Here is a 22,431-nt window from a genome sequence, read left to right on the forward strand (position 1 = left end):
AATCTGGAAGCCAAGTGAACACCTTGAACTCTTTGTCATGTTCCTCAAACCATTCCTGAACAATTTTTGCAGTGTCAGGGAGCATTATCCTGCTGAAAGGGGCCACTGCCATTAGGGAATATGGTTGCCATGAAGGGGTGTACTTGGTCTGCAACAATGTTTAGGTAGGTGGTATGTGTCAAATTAACATTCATATGAATGACAGGACCCAAGGTCTCCCAGCAGAACATTGCCCAGAGCGTCACACTTCCTCCGCTGGCTTGCCTTCTTCCCATAGTGCATCCTAGTGACATCTCTTCCCTAGATAAGCGACGTACACGCACCTGGCCATCCACATGATTCCTTATACCAGGCCACCTTCTTCCATTGCTCCATGATCCAGTTCTGATGCTCACATGCCCATTGAAGGTGCTTTCAGCAGTGGACAGGGGTCAGCATGGGTACTCTGACTGGTCTGCAGCTATGCAGCCCCATACGCATTAAGCTGTGATAAACAGTGTGTTCTGACACCTTTCTATCATAGCCAGCATTAACTTTTTCAGCAATTTGTGCTACAGTAGCTCTTCTGTGGGATCGGACCAGACGGGCTAGCCTTCGCTCGCCATATGCATTAATGAGCCTTGGGTGCCCATCACCCTGTCGCTGGTTCACCGGTTGTCCTTCCTTGGACCACTTTTGGTAGGTACTACCCACTGCATACTGGGAACACCTCACAAGTTGAGATGCTCTGACCCAGTCATCTAGCCATCACAATTTGGCCCTTGTCACTCAGATCCTTACACATTTTCCTGCTTCCAACACATGAACTTCAATAACTGACTGTTCACTTGCCGACTAATATATCCCACCCCTTTACAGGTGCCAATGTAACGAGATAATCAATGTTAATCACTTCACCTTTCAGTGGTTTAAATAATTATTGCTGATGGTGTATATTTGTTGCAGTTAAAATGGTATTTCATGCATAGTACTTTGTCTATTCAAGACAGTTTATGTAAATTTTATTACTTTATTTGTCTAACTAATGCTGTGAGAGGAAGTGCATTCTTTACCTTGTGATCATTTGTGTGCTGTAGTTGTTATGAACACATGAGGGCAGGTTAAAGACAGTAAACAATAAACTGGCCTCTAATCCCTTACATCATATTTCATTACTGCAAGCCTTTGAATATTAACTACTACACACAAAAACAATCTATTAACTGTGGATTGTAATATTGATTAAATTGTGAAATTAACTATGCTCAGATACCACAGCCTCCACCAAAGCCAGAGCTGAAGTAAAGCTGCATCAATTATCATTATCAGTGTAAGATGAATCAAGGTGAATTTAATACATTGCTCATACCCATGTATGTAAAATACCCAATATCTGCCCAATTCAGAGCTAAATAAAAGTGACACGTTTCACCCAAAGCTATCATTACTTGCCTTTCTTTTTAATAGTCAAAATTACAAAATAATAACATGATCTACATAATCTACAAAATAATGACATAATATTCATGATCATGGTAAGCATCAACATAATTCCTTTTTTTTTTTTTGCTCTAACAATTGCTAATAGGCATGCATACTGTTGAGAAATATAAAAATATAAATATAAATACATCCCATTAATATTTCATACTGAATCCAAGCCTACAATTTAAAATACCTTTAGAGTCTTATTAATTAAAACAGGGTAGAGTGGTACAATAAGGCATTGAGATGCAGTGCCGGAACTCTACTGATTCCTATAGGAGAGGTATTCAGCTTAGTGCTAGATGAAGAATAACCTAAACATGATTCAGAGCTTAATAAACAATTACTGATTAAACAAAATATCCAATTACAAAAAAATTTAAGTTAGTGAATGACCACATAATATACAGTACCAACACTAAACTGCTCAAACTAATCACTCCAATACAAAAAAGAATTTTTTTGTTCTTTTTTTTTTTTTTTTTTTTTTTTTTTTTTTTTTTAAATCTCAACAGGTGGCATATATACTCGTTTCTGGCTATTAAATTCAGTTGTTTGATTAAGCCCTTCCTTTAAACACTTGCTTCACACAATGAAAAAACACAGCATGAATAACAATTATGGCCAAAATATAATTTTTCTTAGTCCTCTTAGAAGCAATAAGTTGTATTCATTTTGTATGAGCATTTTTTTTTTTTGCTTGCAGTAAGAAAAAAACAAAAAAACAAACAAACATCAATTAGCTCCTCTTTATGCATTTTATAATTTGCTTGAAGATCGTGAAGCTGTAGTGTCCTATTGAACCGAGTCAACCAAGCGTTCATCTTTTTTCTTTTTATAACGAGGCTCCTTTAGCAAAGACTTCACTTGCTAACCAAATTCAATAAGGAAAACCATCCTGGTTAACTGTTTAAGGTGCACAATGATCCTGAATACAGCTCTTGCTTTTTTTTGTTTGACACATTTTACCAAACCGTTAATGCTCTAGACACAGTTATCAATTTTTACCACACACACCTACACCCACTTACTTTCCCAAAGCATTGCCAATAAAGTTTAGTGTGAGGTGTTCCATCTCTGGAGTTAAGAAGACAAGAAAATTGTCAAACTACTCTACACCTTTGTTTCCCCTACATCTCCTCCTTCTGTTCTCGTTTTATGTGACCTCTTTTTTCCTCAATTCCTTTTCATCTCTTCATGGTTTAGAGTGTGCGAGTAGAAAGGTGTGGCAGAGAAAGCAGAATAAGAAATACAGTAGAAAGTCACAATCACAGTATCGTTGTATCCTGCAGCAATAAGAGTGAAACAGATTTTGAGAACAACAAAAAAAAAAAAAAAAAAGGAGAGAAATCCAGCCAGTGCAATCGTACTTGGTACTGAAATTAAGTGTCAAATTGCCCTCGTGCCATTTTGAAGCCACCATGGACTTCACAGGCACCTCTGATCATGTTGCAATAATACACTGAAGATCTACATCGTGCTGTGGAGACTGGTATACATAGTGTTCATGCGTATTGAGTTTCTTTTCTTATTTGCTACAGTGGCTGTGTAATTGGTGAGTGTGTGTGTGTGCTCAGCTAGCTGTGTAATAGCTCTTTTCACAGTATTTGCTCAACAATGTGGATTGGTATGTTAGAGAGAGAGAGAGAGAGAGAGAGAGAGAGAGAGAGAGAGAGAGTGTTATAGTATATACCAGGGCTATTCATCATGTAGGGAAACACAAGTCAACAGCCTAATGGTTAACAAAAGAGTGCTACAGTATATCTTTTCAATAATAAAACACAATAAAATAACACAGTAGATCTATAATTTGATCAATATACATCAATCAAAGTAATCCTTTTTATTTGTGATGGAAAGCAAATCTGCCTGGGAGCCATGCTTTTATGACACATGGGATAAAATATTTATGAATCCATCAGGATTGTTTTTTATTATTCGTTTTGATTTAAAAAATTACTATTCATTACTGATGATCTTTTTGGCAGTGAGACAGACAATGCTGAACCTTCACATAAACATTTGATCATTCAGTAATCTTATGAGTAAAAGACTAAAAGACACAGTGACAGCCACCACATAGTGATTATAACTGATAAGAAGTGGAAGTCACTGTGTTGTTGCAAATAATAAGGCATAATCCAATCAAAGACAACTCCAAAGCTGGTCTATGAAGGTTTCAGTGCTCCCTAAATCTGTTAATGATTTTAAAGATTTCTTCTCGAACTTTTGCCAGACTTAGCCACCTCACTTGCTCTATCCGAAACACCTACTTCCAAAGACGAGGCAGTGCAAGCAGTTTATGCAAGCAGTTTAACGCAAGCGGTTAAAAAAAAAAAACTTGATATCGGATCAAGAAACCTCACCATGCATACACTTAATCATTTAATTTGCAGAATCAGTGTGCAGTTGTGGGGTTAGATCAGAGGCACCTACATTGGTGCTTTTGTAAGCCACATCCAAGCAAACAACACTCATAACTAAACACTAAGAGACTGGAGGGCTGTTTTCTGTCTAGTTAACCATGTCATGTAAATTTGGCAGAAATGACACTAAGTCTAACAATTCCAAAGGCAGCAAAGTGCTTCAGATCTATCAAGTCTTTCCAGCTCTGGAAGACATAAATGTTTACTCTTCCTCTTGCTCAGTCCCATTTTTTTCCCCCCTGTACACTTTTCATTTCCACACTTCGTTTTCTCAAATCCATCAACAGCCGGAACAGAAATTTTGCTCATCCTTCTTTGCAATCACTTCTGTAAGATATAGATCAACCCATTTAAGATCGAGCTTCCCTTCTTACTTATATACAGTGAATGTTATATGACCTGCCTGTGCATGTGCAGAGAGGACTACCTCTCTGAAAAGAAGTTTCCTGATTGCTTTAATATAAGGAGAACATGCTCATTTTTAGTTGCTGGTTCCAGAGCCCAGAAGTTTTATTGATTGCTATCACAATGTAAAGACTAGAAAATCCATTACAGCAACTTTATTATAGTATCGTTAACAAGCTGGATTGTTTAAAAAAATAAAACCTGCTAACTGAATAGTCCTGGTATATACCATTCTTATAAACATGTCCTATGCATCACAAAGGTATGTACAGAGATCTAGTTTGCTAGCTGGGTACTTGTGTGTGTGTGTGTGTGAGAATGTGAATGTCTGTGGATATAGATGTGTGTTACAGGCATGCAGTACTAGCTCTGTGGCTCCTGTGCGATGCAGGAACAGTCGGTGACCAGCAGGTCCACCATGGTGTTGGTGCTCACGAAGACAGCGGGTGCCGGCGCCATGCTGCTGCTGCTCAGCACCACCGTGCCATCAGGTGCGCCCTCTCCACTGCTGCTGCCCGGGGGATTGTGGGTACCCATGTGGCCCTGCAGCTGTGTGAGGGTTTTGCAGTGCACGCCACACAAATGGCACACTAGAACAGAACCGCTAGAACCAAAGCCACTTTCCTTCCACTCCTGACCGTGGTGCTTCTGAGCATGTATGCGCAGGTACGTGAGCGTTGTGAAACCTAGTAAACAGAGTGTGTTTACGTGTGTGGTAAATACACTCGCAACAAAATGCCCTTAATCCACAGCGTAAAATGTCTATTTAAATCCCCACGATGTATTAAGCACAATGAACATTTACAGCACACAAAACTGAAATGGTAGGTGAAATAGGAAATGGAGCTCTGTATCAGGGATTAAAAATGGTCTTTTTGATTCTTATTAAATCAGTCCATACAGGATTTTGCAGAGATTTATTTTGTGATTGTTACAGCCAAAATTGCTTGATTTTGCTGCGTCTTTTAAAAAAAAAAAAAAAAAAAAAAGTTTGCACGGAATTGTTTTGCACATCGTTTGTTTCGCAGTGATGTTTGTTGGTAAACGAGACCTTTTAGCTGTACTCGTGGTTGACGCACATGAATCGAAGAGGGATTTGGCTGAATGTGCATCATGAGGACGTCACATGGCCCAAATCTGCAGAAAATCTGGGGTACTTTTGAAAGAACTGCAAGCTCCTCCGAATACTGCGGCGTTTGCGTGATTTCGTATTCATTTCTACGATCGAAATCCTGGAGGGACTGATTTATAGAGGCGAGGTATTTCTTTCGCCCTGGGCGCATTTCTACTGAGGTTTCGAAACATTTTAAGCAAAAACTAAAAATGTTGCTAGAACTACAGCCATGGATTCTCTGGCGAAGAAATGCAATCAAAGCTTCCGAGTTCCTGAAAAGTTCGAGACAAAATGCCCTGCACGTGATCTGTATATGATTCGAAAGTATTTTCACATTTTTTGTGGAATTGTGTTGCAAATTCTTTTGTCACACCTCTCGTACTCGCTGGAGGGTGCACATTGTTATCATTTTTTTGTGGTCCACTTTAAAATATTTAAGAATGGGTCAATGTGTGAAATGTTCAAGTCATAAGATGAAATTAACTAACTAAATTAATAAATGAATGAAAAATATATAAAGACTTTGCCTTCTCCTTGAGAGCAAAGTGATTAAAAAAAGAAACACACAGAGAGAGAGAGAGAGAGAGAGAGAGAGAGAGAGAGAGAGAGAGAGAGAGAGAGAGAGAACACAATACTCACTTCTGTTACACAGGTGGCAGGCATGATGTTGTGACTGGTTGTGCACCCTCATGTGATCAGTGATGTAAGCGGCTGAGAGCAGTTTGCCACAGATGTGACATGGAACCTTCTCCTCATGCCGGATCATATGAGCACGCAGTCGATCTTTTGTGGCAAAACTCGATTCACACGTCTGAAAATAACAAAACGAATCCTCACATTAGTGCAGCAAAGGTGAGAATACTCATTCGTTTTGCAAGCCATGCAACACAACACGCCCCAACAATTAGCTTGCAGTTCAAACTACAGAAAGCAAAGAAGAAATTAAAGAAGAAAGAATGAAACTTCAGGATGTGCTGTTATAAGAAAAGAATCATTTTCGGTGTGGTAACGGTAACTGTGCTTTGCGTCAGGCCACAACACACCACCTAGGTGTTAATTATTTTCCTCTGACAGCATGTCCCAATGTGTTTTATTCCTCTTATACTACAACAACATTGTATGCATGAAAGAACAGCACGTTGTTTGTTTTATCTATTTATAGTTATGTTTAATGATGTTGCAATGCCTGTGAGACAAATTACTTCCTGCTAAGTGACTGCCCCCTAATCAGGCGTCCTTTTCTCGCTCTCTTGACGTTAATAAGACAAATCATGCTGCTGAGAAAACGCAAAGCCCTCCATCCTGAAGGCTTTCTTGTGTCAGAGAACTTACAGGAACAGCTTTACCTTTGACAGTTATAAAGCACGAACACTGGAGACTCTTTCCGAAAATGCTGAATAAACGTCTCCTTACAAAAAACTCCACAATTTTAGCACACATTTCATGTGGAGTGTCTTCTATACAAGTCTCTGTAGAAGTTGTTACTATAGAAATGGTAACGTATTAAAACAAGCTCACTATTATAAACCTGTGATTTACCATCCAGCCAGACCTACAGTCAGAGCTGCTGTTAGAGAAAATTAATCAGCACCTTCTGACCAATCAGAACTGAGAATTCAAAAGCACTGTTGTATAAAGTAATGTAAAGCCTGGGGTTATTAGGTAATGATTTAAAATAGATTCTTTAACATCTCTCTATAAACACAAATGCATCATACCGGACATTTGAAAGGTCGTTCTGTAGAATGAACTTGTCTGACATGGCTGTTGAGGTGGTCAGGGCTACAGGGAAAAAAAAGAGAGAGATCAAATTCAGGCTCTAAATTTGACTTAAAGGTATTACAGCTACAAAAAAAACACACACGGAGTATAATGTTTGTTTGAGTTTCAGACCGAGAAAAGGCCTTGGCGCAGTGTGGGCACACGTAGGGCTTCTCGACGCCACCCTGGTGTGAGCGCACGTGGTGGCTCATTCGGTCTTTCCTCTTAAAGCGCTGCTGGCACACAGGACAGGAGAAGGGCTTCTCATCCGAGTGCGAGAGCCGGTGCCGATTCAGGTGGTAGACGTCCCTGAAGGCCTTCCCACAAGTCTCACATGCATGGTTCTTACGCACCACGTTAGCATTTGGGGTTGGGTTCACTGGCCTCTGCTTGACACAAGAGAAAGAAAAGGGCAGACACGTCAAAGACCTTTAAAAGGCGTACATAACGTGCACATAGCACACTGTAAATTCCACACACATTTATGAACACTTATGTCCCACAACCTACCGGTATTATTACAGTGCCTTGTTTATTACATTTTACATCACAGTGCTGTCGAATTCTCGAATCCGATCGGTCACAAGGTGTTGAATATTCTATTACAACAGCTCTGACAATAATGTAAGAGTAAATCATCCACTTACATTGATTCACTTGGTCTAATACGTATCATTTCTACAGTAGCAGCACATTCACATGGATTTGTATGGTGGATGCTCCACATAATCTAGTTATAAATGAATTAAAAAAACATGTTCTTTAATAAATATTTTAGAAAATCTGATATGGTCAAACCTTGTGTAAGCAGATGCTTTATTAAGCATTTTCTGCTGCAGGAGAAAAATCGGAATAGAGGTGTTTCCTCTTTCTGGTTTTTTGTTAAAGTGAAGACAAGCTGAATATTTTGTATCTTATTAAGTTCGAGAGGGAGAAGTAAAAAAAAAAAAACGGACTGTTTAGAGCTGCTATAATGTAAGTGACAACAAGAAATAACAGATGTTCCACAACATTAAACGTAACTATAAACTGATCAGTTTGATCTTTCGGTCTTTCGTTAGTAAAAATTTTAATTGTTGGCAAACTGCGGTGGTATAAGACGAGTAAAACACCGACATTCTGTACAAGAAAATAAATCAACTTTGTGTGGTAACAGTAACTTCGCTTTGTGTCAGACATCACCACACCACCCTGTCATTATTATTTTCCTCTAAAAGCACATTCCCGAAATGTTTTATTCCTCTTAGACCAACGTTTTTTTTTAATCCATGAAAGAACAGCACGTTGTTTGTTTTATCTATTTATAGTTATGTTTAATGATGTGGAATGCCTGCGAGACAAATTACTTCCTGCTATCACTATGACAGCTCCCTTACCAGGCTTCCTTTTAGCTCTCTCTCTCTCTCGAAGTTAAGACAAATCATGCTGCTGAGAAAACGCAAAGACCTCCATTATGAAGACTTTCTTGTGTCAGAGAACTTACAGGAACAGTTTCACCACTGACGGTTATGAAGCGCGAACACGGGAGACTCTTTCCGAAAATGCTGAATAAACGTCTCCTTACAGAAAATCTCACAATTTCAGCACGTTTTAATCTGTTTATGTGGAGCGTCTTCTATACAAGTCTCTGGAGAAGTAGTTACTATAGAAATGGTAACGTATTAAAACAAGCTCACTATTATAAACCTGTGATTTACCTTGCAGCCAGACCTACAGTCAGAGTTGCTGTTACAGAAAATTAATCAGCACCTTCTGACCAATCAGAATTGAGAATTCAGCAAAAAATAACAAAGCCTGGGGTTACTACGTGCATCACTTCTTCTATCCAACTCGTATCCCAATTTCAATGAGACTGCCCCCTAGTCATTATCGCTCGTAAGGAAACTAGCGTACACTCTGAAATATGGCTCTTGCTCAGCATGAGCCATCAGTCTGACGCAGAATATGAACAAGACACTGAGGAGTAAAACATCCAGCTGATGGCAGGACAGTAAGTTTATTCTAGAGTATATTAATTACAGGCTACTTAGTGAAACTGACTTGAGGGCTAATTGACTTGTGGTATACTCAAACATGCTTTTTCACTTGAGGCTTTGCAGTGGAAAATCCCCCAGCATTTATATGTCTGCAGGTCTACACTTATGATGCAACTTCTTAAGTTTAAAGGACAACAGAATAAAGCCTGAAATTTTCTAGATTAAAAATTTCCCACAATTCAGTAGAATTAATAAATCCAGATAATTCAGCCATCAGATAAGTGGCCATTAGACGTGATATTGATTTGCCGTACTACTATTCCTGGTCAAATCTTTGACCTGAATGATGGAAACCCATCAAAAAAACTAACTTGAGCACACGATACTCACCTGGACTGGCTCCCCCGTCGGCATGACGATGGCTGTTGGGGGGGGAAGGGGCGTGACTGTGCTGGTCATGGCTGAATCACTGGTGTCATGAGTTAGCAGCGGCTGCTGTGGAGGTGGAGCGGGAAGCACTGAAGTGGGTGGGACTATACTGAGGTGGAGGAGGGACAAAGGCTCGGTGGCCTCTTTGGAGCCACTTTCCCGATTCTGGGAGGAGCCTCCCTTTAGACGCACACCTGTGTGAACAGACTGGTGCCGCCGCAGGTTGTAGCTATTTTTGAATTGCTTGTTGCAGATGGCACAGATATGAGCAGCACGGCCTGGACGAACTGGTGGCTTTTCTGGAGGAAGTGAAAGAGAGAACATGTTTTAGGGTGCAGTCACATTTGCAGCATTTTGTTCATTTGAAGCTAATCTTGGGTGTATTTTAGCCCTCAGTGTGGTTTATTTGCACAGGCGAGACCACAGCAATCACACTTGAGTGTCAACTAAAGCAACCGGTCTAAAAGCGAGAAGGTCTTGGCCCGCTTACAAGTGAACTCTAGTGTGGTTCAATTGCAGCGAGAAAGCGATTCGACTCTGAATTAATCCGACGACAGGAAGTGCCCAAACATGCAGTGTGTTTCTGGGGTGCAGGCAGCATTTTCTGAGTGGATAAACCGCTAAAGGACAGAGGTGTCGTGCTACAGAAATAAGCGGGGTTCTGGATATTTGGTCCAACGAACAAATAGAGTATATAAACAGTGGATGCATACAGAAAATATATTTGAAACTTGTTAATAATATAAATTATATAATAATTTATTGAGTGCCGGCTCGGTGTTCTCAGGTGATTTTTGTGATTTCTATGAGATCTTGGTAAAGTTTCATTTATATTGTTCCTTCTGCATATTTCTAACCAACAAATGAAAGAGTCTTAGGAGTACATTTTCAGCTCTACATGCCCCTGAGCCATTTTTTTTTCCTTTTGGGGTCGTTAAATTATGTTTATAACGATGCGAAACAAAACCAAACAGCAAACAAACAATTCTAACAATCACTCTGAATCAGACTCGAGAAATAGACTAATAGTCAATGTCTCAACAAAGAGAAGATGATAACAGGTGGGGGGGGACTAAAAAAATTATAATATACTAAAAAAAACAGTACATTTCATGTACTAGCATTCTGTAGATTTGGCTAAAATTTTTTTTTACAGAAATATAACATTTAAAAGTGAGCTCTCTGTTTCCCCAGTGTGAGATCCAAGTAACAGATGTAAAACACCAGCAGAAATTTCACAACAGAAGGACAAAAGTAAGCAGCATGTTCTCTTCCCTTCCACATGAACTGGATGGATGTCTCTCTCCAAAACCCTCCCTTCCCCTCTTCTTACCAGGTACAGGGTCCTCACTGAGGGCGGTGGTGTCCACAGTCGACGGGGGCGTGGCTACGGACTCAGTGGGCGGGCTATGAGGCGAGCTCGCGTGGACCTGCATGAGCTCTGATTGGAGAGAGCCCTCTAGATGGGTTTGGGTGGGCGTGGTCTAAGAAGACAATTCCAAAACACTTAAGGGTTTGCATCCCACACTATTCCCTCTTTTTCAGCATGAAGTTAATTTAGTCGCTGTTAGGGACTGTAAGAAGTGTGTGGTGTAACTTCTATTTAAAAATATATATATTAAAAAATAATAATAAAAGCACTGATGAGTGTAAAAAAATAAAAATAAAATTATAAAGAGTTCCACTAAAACACAAAACAGACAGCTCACCTGGAAGAGAAAACTGCTCCATGCAGCATCCATGTTGTTCCGCAGGTAAGATAAACAACTACAGACTAAAACTTTCGGCCGCTTTTAGCCGGGTATCATTTAACATAAGAAACCTACCAGCTGCATTGCGATAATAATAATAATAATAATAATAATAATAATAATATCACTTATTGTCGGATACACTGAACTATCGCAGTGATGGATTAAAATCAGTGTATCTGGACAAAAGCGTTCGCCAGTTCAAACCGGATAATTATCACCATACATGTATATGGAAACTAACCGCACTGCTCGATCAACCGTCGGAAACTTCAGACGCAATTCAGCAACTCGGAGAACGAAAGCAGTAATTGTTAGTTATACAACCTGACACACAACATGCATCAAAACACATTGATTTGATTCGGTTTTCAGACCTTGTTTTAACCGTCACACATTATAGTATTCACGCGTTTTGGAAAAGAAAAAAAAATAAAAGGTTTAAAAAAACAAAAACAAAACCCGAACCGATTCATAAATCTGTGTTGTTATTTTTGTCCCCCTCCCCTGGCTGTTAACTCCCCCCCCCGCCCGCCCCGAACAGGCCAATCGGGTGTTTTGGTCGAAGCCTCGGTGTTGCGTTCACGCCGTGACCCGGGCAAGTGGTGCCGGAGCCCGGCCGCGGCCTACCGCTCCACCTCGGCGCTTCCCTTCGCACGATGACATCTTTCTTTTTTTTTTTTTTTTCCTTTTCTTTTTTTTTTTATCGCGGTGCTCGCTCTCACTCTCGCTCTCCTCCCCCGCCTCCCCTGTCTCCTTTCTTCCTTTTCTTTTTTAAATTCCTCTTTCTTCTCCCCCTCCTCTCCTTTTCTCTCTCACCGCTATGTCCCCGGTTGCTCTTAAAGGGATGTGGCAGCCGGAGTTGAACCCCCCCACCCCGCCCCCGACTATTTCCGTCCGAGTGAAGAGAGAGGGACAGTGTTACACCCCGAGCCGCACAGTACCGTGCTGAATAGTATCTCAAATACTATAAAGGCATGCTAATTTCACATGCTATTTAGCACGCTAGCGTGCGGTTTCGGACGCAGCCGACTTGCATCGAAAGCGCGCAGGATCAGGATCTCTGCCGACAAAAATAAAACGGCAACGCGTTTAACTGCGCTGACGTCACAGGACCGGATTCACTAGAGAAAGCATAAAGCACATAAATAACGGGCAAGCCATGCGTGTCTTAAAGGGCACGTCCCAATGACGCCGAGGAGCTTTTTCACTCTGGACATCATCAGTATGATTATTGGGGGGGGGGGTGTATAAATATATAACCACATGTCCCACTGCAGTGCTGAAACAGTAGACCAATACCATAACCCTGTTGAAAAAAAAATCCCCACTATATTAACACATTCTAATGGTTTTCACTACAAATATCAGTACAAACCATCAGCTAACCATTACCGGTCCTTAATGGTATCCACTAGACATAACATGCCACTAATAGTTTACCAGTAGGGACCATTACAATCTCCATTAAAACCAATACAATTCCCATTATAACCATTACAAATTCTGAAGGTGGTTCCCCTCAGATTCCACAAATCCCCCCCAAAAAAAATAAATAAAAGATTACAAATTAGCCTATCTTATTGAAAACTCAAAATAATGACAGGGAGACATTCCATGTTTAATATTAATTTATTACCTTTTAAATTACTTTTCATTTTGTTCGACACATTTCCAAATGACCTCCTTCTTTCAAGCCAGAAACAGCTTAATGTAAATATTTAATAAGTTTAAAGTCTTTACTAAAAATGTCCTCTCAGCAAAACCTGCTCTATCCAGTAGTCACTTTTACAATCCGCCTACACATACTTGAGATGAAAACACATATCCTAAACAAACATGAGAGCCTCCTTTACCATCGTATGTGAACTCAGACATGCGCCGGTCCCGTCTGGGGTCAGCTCAGTCGGCATTAGCCCTTACTTATACTATTTTTAGAGCAGATCACAAAAAAAAAACTGCTCTGAAACCAGTCACTTGGGGCATAAAATACATTTCTATGGCACGTCATCGGCCCTCCCATCAACTAGATATTCAACAAACACGAGTTGTTCTGCATGCACTGTTTTAAACCAAGCACAAAGGATGTAGATTATACAGAGTCATCGGAGCTGGTGTTTCTTACTTTTTTGTGATCTCTGAGGAGCAAACACTGTCTTGGTGATTACCCTTTGACTGAGGAATGCACGATTGTTGTGTGTTTGTACACTCCAATCATTTTTATATACATCTGTTGATATTTTTTGGACAAGAATTTCATGCTTTCTGTAAGGGCAGTTGTAATTTTGCCAAAAAGAAAAAAATATATAATATAGCCTCAATATTCCCTCATGAGGCCTCTAGTCCTTTACATTCAAAAACATCCAACATTGAATTAACTATTATTTAATCTCAGAAGAGGTCTCCCTTCATGTGCGATTTCCTTAATATTACTGATTGCAATCCAGTGTAACTAGAGAGTTTGACATTCTTACTATTTTCAGAAAAAGACTCTTACCCAACATGGTGTTCATGATTGGTTAAAAAAAGTGTCAATATTACTGAATTGCGTACAATTCGGCCAACACGCATTCGTACAAATTATTAATAATCAAATGTTTGTAACCATTGATAACTAACACACACCAAATCTGACAAATTTAAGTTAACGCAATTTCTTTTACAAGGTAACTGGTCAAAATGGGCTTTTGTTTTTGAAAACAAAAAACAAAAATGTGCACATGATAAACTCCCCGCTGTAGCTAAATGTTCAGAGTATTCCATTCACATATTATATCAAAGTTATGATGATTATCATTACTATAGAAAACTGTGGACACAATGCTTTAACACTTCAGATATTATATACAATAAAAGATCCACTTGGTGGGAACCTGACTAAATGTCTACGATGGACAAGTACAGTAGCCTTACGTATTCAAATGTAGGTTACAAATACAAATGTAATTTTTTTTTGTACATTAATCTCATGCACTGGAGCAATGCCCACGGACACAAATGTTATTGTAAAGTCTGACTTTTTTTTTTTTTTTTTTAAAAATACACGCGCACACAGTTGTGTAAGCGTGGAAAGACATAATTGTAATCTTAGAAACATTCTGCATTCGTATCTTGAGTACATTCGCAAGTATTCTCCATCACTTAATAGAAATTTATGTACCACTTCATTCCTTTATAGCTTCTTAAAGGCAGTGGTGATGATCCAAGCCAGCCATGTTTAACATTAAAAAAAAAAAAGAAACACCTACGATGACCAACAGCTAAATAAAAACAGCAATAAGGTGTGCTCTTTCTTTTTCTCTCCCTTTTAAAACTCTCCTATTTAAAATGCATCAGATGAAAAGAAAAAGAAAAAAAAAAAAAAAAAAAGCAACAATACCCAAACAAATCTTCTGAGGATTTACATTCTGCTCTAAGAGTAGGAGAGATGTGAGCCATTGGAGATGTGGGAGGTGACAGAGGTGCTGCGGCTCAACACTCCATCGGCATTCGGTCCTCCGCCCCCAGACGCCGTTCTACGTAGTGGCTGAGGGCTGTTCCTCAGAGCCATCAGGCTTGGGCCTCGCACCACTAGCCCCCCTCCACCTCCTCCGTATACCCCCTGAGAAGAGGAGGAGGAAGACGAGGAGGAGGATGAAAGTGAGATGGAGGCTGGTGCTGGAGGAGGAGGAGGAGGGAGAAGAGCCAGTGACTGAGAGGAGGAACGAGAGGGAAGATGATGTGGGAAGGCATGGGGGTGGACGAGCTCAGCTCTCCCACCACCTCCTCCCCATTCCCGCTCTTTTTCCCGATCCCTATCCCTCTCTCGCTCGCGGTACAGCTGCGGTGTACTTTGATGGTGGTAGTGTTGAGCCAGGTGGTGGCGATGATGATGGTGAGAGGAAGAGGAGGATGATGACGAGGAGCGGGAGGAGTGGTGCAGAGGGCCCAGGGCATGGGAGGAGGATGAAGATTCAGAGCGGCTGGGACCTCGGCGTGGGTGAGCGTGCGGGTGGGGTGGTGCACCTCCATGGCTCCAATGCCCAGACTGATAACCCTGCTTTGGATATGCCTCAGAGGGAATGCCCGTCAATGCCAGGCTGCTGAAGCCGAGACGCAGGCTCTCTGAATCGAAGGCCTCGATCTCACCCGCTTGACGCTCTAGCAGTGAACGGATCCTCTCAGAGCGTTCATTCTGCAAGGACAGCATCTCCTCTTCTATCTGCACAGAGGCACAGGGTTTAAGAGCTTAATGCCAAAAATCTCACCCATGCTCTCTTTCAATACAAGGCTCACAGATTATTTAAAAATTTGCATTTTGCTCTAGTCAGCTTAAAGGTCAGGTAATTTTCCTTGCCATCACTCAGTGTCTGTGCAGAGCACACACTCTCTAAGTCTGTAAAAACAAGATCTCAGCAGTCACATATACACTCACTGTGCACTTTATTCGAACACCTGTCCATTCATACAGTTATCTAGTCAGCCAATCATATGGCAGCAGTGCAATTAAACAAAATCATGCAGCTACAGGTCAAGAGCTTCAGTTAATGTTCACATCAAACATCAGAATGAAGAAAAAGTGTGATCTCTGTGTCTTTAATTGTGGCATGGATACTGGTACCAAATGTGCTGGTTTGAGTATTTCAGAAACTGCTCTAGAAACCGTCGTGTGTGAAAATCCCAGGAGATTTGGCCTGTGGTGACTTTTGATTTGGCCCACCATGAGAAGAGGGGAAAAAATGCCATTTTTTCACAGATCTTCATTTCCAATTTAACATAATATTTATTGTTTTATTTTTGAGTGACAGAATTGTAAATTGAAATTAAATGTAGAGAATAAAAGTGAATTTGACTTTTTATTTAATGTGCATGCATACTTCAAGGTCAGCGTGTTTTGCGACTCTCAACGAACAGGTAATAATGCAAAGATCCAGACAGTGGCACACAGACGAGAGGAAATTTAAAAACGTTTGGCAATGTGATTTTTTTTTTGTTTACTGAAGTCAGTTCAAAGGCACGGTGTCTAGTTTGCAAACAGTCAGTTGCTGTTTTGAGAGTACAATATCCGTCGTCATTATAAAACAAAACATTCTTTATGTTTCTCAAAGTACAGCGGCGAGGTGCAAAAAGGGAAAGCTAACGAGCTGCTTGCTAAACTTCGACCTGAGCAGAGCATGCTCCTACGTCCTTCATCGGTTCAAGAAAGTGCCAGACGGGCCAGCTATCACATTTCCACGCTAATTGTTAAAAGTGGAAGAGCCTTCGCTACTGGAGAGTTTGTCAAAGAATGCCTTGCAGTGGCTGCAGAAGCAGTGTGCCCTTCTCAGATACAAATGTTCTCGCAAATCAGCTTCTGAAGGAATACCGTTTTCTGACGCGTAGGAGGACCTAGCACAAGACATCGGTGAGCCAATCGAGGCAAAAGCTGCTGCCTTTTCAATAGCTTGCGACGAGAGCACTGATATATCTGATTCTGCACAGCTGTTGGTATTTCTACATGGAGTAAACGAAAAATTTGAAGGTGACAAGAGCTGCCTAGCATTGAGAGTCTTTCTGGTACTTCTAAAGAAGAGGGGACCTTTTTTTTTTTTTTTTTTTGCTGTTGAGAGAGTGTTAAAAAAGAATGAATTAAAGTGGGTGAATATGGCTGGCATTACAACTGATGGAGCCCCGGCAATGGTAGGGAGGAAATCTGGGCTTGCTACGTTGGTGTCTCAGAAAGTCAGTGAATATGGGGGGGAAGTGGTAAAGTACCACTGTATTTTACATCAAGAACAGCTATGTGCCAAATCCATCGGGCTTGTGGATCTGATGTATTACGTCGTCTAAAAGTGTTAATTATATACGCTCCAAGGCGCTCTCTCACCGGCAGTTTAAGGTACCGTTAGATGAGATGGATGCGCAATATGGTGGTGGTGTACCACCAGGAGGATAGATGGCTGAGCTGAGGAAAAGTTCTCAGGAGATTTTTTGATCTGCGTGATGAGATCAGAGCATTTCAGGACAGCAAGAATGGTAATATTCAAGTGCCCATGGATAAGAAATGGCTTTCTGACCTGGCCTTCCTTGTGGATATCACAGAGCTGCTCAGTGTTTTGAAGGTTCAGCTCCAGGGAAAAGACCAGATTATCACCCAGCTTTTTGATCACGGCAGAGCCTTCAAACAAAAACTACTGCTGCTCAGAAGACATTTCTCAGCAGGTAACATTCACAATTATAATATTCACAATAATTTTATGTGCAGTTATTATTAATAATAATTATATTTAGTTTGCATTTGTATCCAGTGGTGTCAGCTTTGGTATCTTTTGTTAATCAAGCTGATAAAATGTGTTAAAGTTCTCTTAAATGAGTATGGATTAACTCCTTTCTTTTGTCGGTTATTTATTCTCTTTGCCTGTTTTTACATGCCTGCTTTTCTCTTCTTTCACTCCCAGTCTCACACTGCCCCCCCCCCCATCCCCCCATCCCCCCATCCAGGGAATTTAGCCCATTTCCGCTGTCTTAGAGAGGCAGGCATGATGAAAGAGAAGGTACCAGAGTATGATGCTGTTCTCAGCAACCTTATCCAGGAGTTTGACAGTCACTTTGAGGACTTCAGACAGAATGCTACTGATTTTGAGCTGTTTGCTCAACCCTTCACCATCAATGTGGATACAGTCAATAAAGAGGAGAGGGACCGGTTTTTATCAGCGCTCAGTTCAAAAGCCTGCATCTCTGATGGTATGGGGGTGAATTAGTGCCTATGGAATGGGCAGCTTGCACATCTGGAAAGGCACCATCAATGTTGAAAGGTGTATACAGGTTTTAGAGCAACACATGCTTCCATCCAGATTCCATCCCATCTTTACTTCTGAGAGACTCTGCCTCTCTAAGATACTCTTTTTATATCCAATCATGTTACCATGTTGGCAATTAACCTAATTAGTTACAAAATGTTCTCAGCTGTTTCTTTTTAGTAACACTTACTTTTCCAGCCTTTTGGTGCCCCCGTCTCAACTTTTTTGAGACATGTTGCAGCCGCCAAATTAAAATGGTACATTTTCTCAGTTTAAACATTGGCTATGTTTTCTATGTTCTAGTGTGAATAACATGTGGGTTTATGAGATTTGCAAATCATTGCATTCTGTTTCTATTTACATTTATATATATTTTAAAGAGCATCCCAACTTTTTTGGAATTGGGGTTGTACCTCTGTAAGCAGACTTTCAGTCTGATAAATTTGAACAAGTATAAACTGAGAATCAAATTAACTGAATCTCACCTACATAATATCCTGACTTGGTCAGTAAGTCAGCTGCAGCCCAATTTGGTAAAACTTGGAAAAGTAAGGACCAGCGTTATGTGTCTCTCATTAGAGGTCACTGATACTGCAAGCATATGGCTGTATTGGTTTTAGCTTGAATAGCTGTATTCGGCATTGAACTCTATTGTACTATAAACGGGATGTTTATGTACTATAAGTTGAACTACAAAACTTTGAAAATTAAACTGCATTATTTAAGCAGATTACAGAGTAATGTTTAATTTATTTTTTTAAATAATATGAAATAATAAATCATTAAATCATTATGAAATCATAAATGAGGGGAACCATGGCAACCTTAATTTTAATACAATACAGTTTGTTATAATGCAATGTTTACTTTCGGCCCACGGCCCTCAATCAAGTTGGATTTTTGGCCCTTCATAGGAAAAAAGTTTGGCCACCTCTGCTCTAGAGCTTACACAGAATGGTGCACAAAACATCCTGTGTGCGGAGGGTCTGCAGGCTGGAACACCTTGTTGATGAGAATGTGTTCAGAGGAGAATGACAAGATTGGTTTGGGCTGACAGGAAGTCTATAGTAAATCAAATAAGCACTCTTTACAATTGTGATGAGCAGAAAAGCATCTCAGCATGCTATGCTTCAGCCTACAGACCTTCCGCACACAGTATGTTTTTTGTTTTTCACACCATTCTGTGTAAACTCTGGAGACTGTTGTGCGTGTTAAAATCCCAGGAGACCAGCAGTTTATGAAGTACTCAAACCAGCCCATCTGCTACCAATATCCATGCCACGATGAAAGTCACAGAGAAGCTTTTTTTCATTCTGATGTTTGATGTGAACATTACCCAAAGATCTTGACGAGTATCTGCATGATTTTTTGCATTGCTGCCACATGATTTACTGATTAGATAACTGCATGAATGAACAGGTGTTCTAAATAAACTGGACAGTGAGTGTATATGTAAATGGGATGATGTTGGGCTACTGATCGGAAGGTCATGAGTTCAAACCCCAGCACTGCCAAGCCCCCACTGTCGGGCCCTTGAGCAAGGCCCTTAACCCTCAACTGCTCAGATATATAACTGTAAGTCACTCTGTACAAGTGCATCTGCTAAATGGCGCAAATTTAAATGTAAAAGCATTGCCATTACTTTGGTTCACTTTCCCCTATTAGTATATCCACTAAATTAAATAAGACTAAATTAATGCTTAAGATTACTTAATTCAAAAATGTCAACACTGATGAATGAAATTTAACGTGCCTGTAACTGGTCAGCACTGTTAAATGTCACGTTGAAGATTAATGGATAACAGTGCATGTGTTATCCATTAAACTTTATGCTAAGGAACCCTTACCCTTTGCTCAAGCAGAGCTCTACGAATGGACACTCTCTGCTCCAGGTCCTTGACCTCTCGCTCATGCTGCGAATCAGTGTGGATCTTGATCTTACTCTGATATGCATTCAGCAGCTCAAGTTCCTGCTGCAGCTGCATCTTCAGTGCCTGATACTCTGCCTCCTGGGTCTCGTCCAATCTCAACTGAAGAAACAGAATACATAAAGCCAATGAGGCGTGGCCTCAGGGGAAGGGGCAGAACTACTACCCATCCTTAATTTCAGCTGTTGACATGCCATGAATATAGAGAACAGGCACCATATGTAAAGTTAAAACAAATAAAAATAAAAAAAATAATAAAATGCAGCATGTCATGTTGCTGGAAATCAACAAAGCACAAAGTCCTTTATACTCCAGTTGGGGAAAAGTTTGTAAATAATGGTTACAAAAAGTGCTGACACTCAAGACTCTCAATATCAATGATACATTTTTCTTTGCTAAATAACAACACATTTAAACCCGCTACTCATAGGTTATATGGAGCACTATACAAGTCCCTGTGGTTACTATAGAAATCATAACATAGAATGTGCACATTAATATTAGCCTGTGATTTGCCTTGCAGCCTGGTATTACTATCCGAGCTGCCGTTACATGATTTACATGTCACATGATGCTGTTACATGAAATTAATCAACACCTTTTGAGCAATAAGAATCGAGAATTCAACAATGTTGTGGTATAAGTGGCGCTGAATAATGACTACAGGGTAGGTACAGTGATATTAACTGTGACTATGAGGACACAGCCCACACTGTGTAGCAGCCGTCAGCTCAGTTTCATAATTTGCAACTTCAAGTAGTTCTATTTCACCCCTTCTATCCACCAGGGGCAGAACATGACATTGATGCAATATTTGCTATAAAGTCAACACTCCCAGCATCCTTGAGTAGGAGCTGGAATAGAACATAACGGCCCAAGTCACTTTTCTCTACATGCCAAAGCCCACTTGACCACTTGTAGAGCAGCTTTTCTTCTCCTTCAAACCCGAGATGCTTTTTTTTTTCTTTTCAGTTTTCTTCAGTCTTTTCTCCCACCACAGCGAGTGTGGCCAATTTTTTACTAAATGGTAAAAGGCGCACTTATATAGCGCTTTTATCCCAAACGCTTTACACTGTGTCTCATTCACCCATTCACACACACACACTCACACACCAATGGTAGCAGAGCTGCCATGCAAGGCGCTAACTTGCCATCGGGAGCAATTTGGGGTTCAGTGTCTTGCCCAAGGACACTTTGGCATGTGGAGTCATGTGGGCCGGGAATCGAACTGCCAACCCTACGATTAGTGGACAACCCGCTCTACCACCTGAGCCACAGCCGCCATATTGGCTGTGTGCCTGTCCATCCATTGCCTAATGCCACCTGCAATTTGCCAGTGGACTTATGGGAAACAACTGCTGCAAACCATGCGCATTCAGCCCAAGCCACTACCGATCTATGTTTGTGCAACCAGTGCCCTACTGTCTTGATAACAGCCACCAGCAAAACGCAACCTTCTACTCAGAGGCTTCCTACACGGAATGTGAAGGAATGCTACCTCAATGAGTGTGACTAGCAGGTCTAGACCCCAATTCTGAGGCCATCCAGGTATAAACTGGCCAGACAGTGAATCACAAATGCTCAGGTTTGCACTGACCGACACAGTATAAAGGCCAGGAAAAGATGTGAAGACCAGTGTGAAGATGATTACTCCAGACATGGATCAGATAAAATAGCGGATTTTGAAATTAAAGCCACACACAATGGCTTATGCCCTACTGCAAAGCCTGATAGCCAGTGGTCCAAGCCTCCCACATGGTGCTCAACTGAAACACATGATGGACAGTGTATCTGTGGACTTTTTCAGCCAGATAACGAATCAACAACCAACTCGCACTACTTGATTCTAGTTCTGGTAGTGTTCAAAGAGGGCTCAACCTCTGCTAGCCCACAGATGCAGCTGGCAAGTTCCAAACCAGGCCATCCTTACATAGTTTACATGGTTATGTTAAAATATTACACCTGTGTATTGAACTTTAAGCAGCCATCATCCACATGTCGAGGCTCTGGTGAGGGCCTTAACCAGAGTCCCCCTATGGAACCCTGCATCACATTACTGGTAGTGTCACCAGTCAAAGTATTATGCTCTGATCTATACTATCCCAGTCTTGAATGCAGACATATTGACAACTGCCTGACAAGAGCTTATGATACTAGTGCATATCTGCTATGGATGCACAATTTTATGGTGATTTTCCAGTTGGCACTGGAGCAGCTGCTCATCAAAGTCTTATTCTAATAGCAAGGCACATAGCTTAAGAAATGTGGAAAGTCTCTGCCAGGTTGGTCACTGTGTAGCGTCAGGTGTGGTTATCACAGTCCATCATAGGTGTGGTTATCACAGTCCATCATAGGTGTATGGCACAATACCCCAGGGCTCTACTGAAAGCCAGAGTGGCTCCATGGTTCAGAAAGTCAG

The 22,431-nt window shown here is 40.8% G+C and overlaps 2 protein-coding genes across 3 annotated transcripts in view; both read right to left on the reverse strand.

Annotated features, from left to right (window-relative positions):
- Positions 1–1,418: 1,418 nt before the first annotated feature.
- Positions 1,419–13,634, reverse strand: mazb (MYC-associated zinc finger protein b (purine-binding transcription factor)). Of its 2 annotated transcripts, none has more exons than XM_053640501.1 (7): positions 11,285–13,634; positions 10,909–11,059; positions 9,537–9,874; positions 7,303–7,559; positions 7,128–7,191; positions 6,049–6,220; positions 1,419–4,981 (listed from the first exon to the last, which is right to left on the reverse strand). In XM_053640501.1, the coding sequence occupies exons 1-7, from the start codon at positions 11,315–11,317 to the stop codon at positions 4,659–4,661; spliced, it is 1,338 nt and encodes a 445-aa protein (XP_053496476.1). In that variant the 5' UTR covers positions 11,318–13,634; the 3' UTR covers positions 1,419–4,658. The 2 variants fall into 2 exon arrangements, with proteins under 2 accessions (XP_053496476.1, XP_053496477.1); XM_053640502.1 differs by having other exon boundaries at positions 7,303–7,556; positions 11,285–13,632.
- A 30-nt stretch (positions 13,635–13,664) lies between these two features.
- taok2b (TAO kinase 2b) overlaps positions 13,665–22,431 on the reverse strand; it is a 49,922-nt gene continuing 41,155 nt past the window's right edge. The window contains exons 18-19 of the mRNA XM_053640500.1: positions 19,932–20,114; positions 13,665–15,527 (exon numbers count right to left, since the gene is read on the reverse strand). Of these exons, the coding sequence (XP_053496475.1) occupies positions 14,739–15,527; positions 19,932–20,114 (972 nt within the window). The 3' untranslated portion in view covers positions 13,665–14,738. The remainder of the gene's footprint in view (positions 15,528–19,931; positions 20,115–22,431) is intronic.

The sequence above is a fragment of the Ictalurus furcatus genome, chromosome 13, assembly GCF_023375685.1.
Source record: "Ictalurus furcatus strain D&B chromosome 13, Billie_1.0, whole genome shotgun sequence".
In the NCBI taxonomy this organism is placed as follows: Eukaryota; Metazoa; Chordata; class Actinopteri; order Siluriformes; family Ictaluridae; genus Ictalurus; species Ictalurus furcatus.

Bases quoted from the DNA above. Each gene is read 5' to 3' on its own strand.
- mazb (XM_053640501.1), bottom strand. From the start codon at position 11,317: ATGGATGCTGCATGGAGCAGTTTTCTCTTCCAG. The intron at 7,560-9,536 runs GTGAGTATCGTG...TCTTGTGTCAAG, and splicing joins CGACGGGGGAGCCAGTCCAG to CAGAGGCCAGTGAACCCAAC. The intron at 6,221-7,127 runs GTATGATGCATT...TGTTATTTTCAG, and splicing joins AACGACCTTTCAAATGTCCG to ACGTGTGAATCGAGTTTTGC.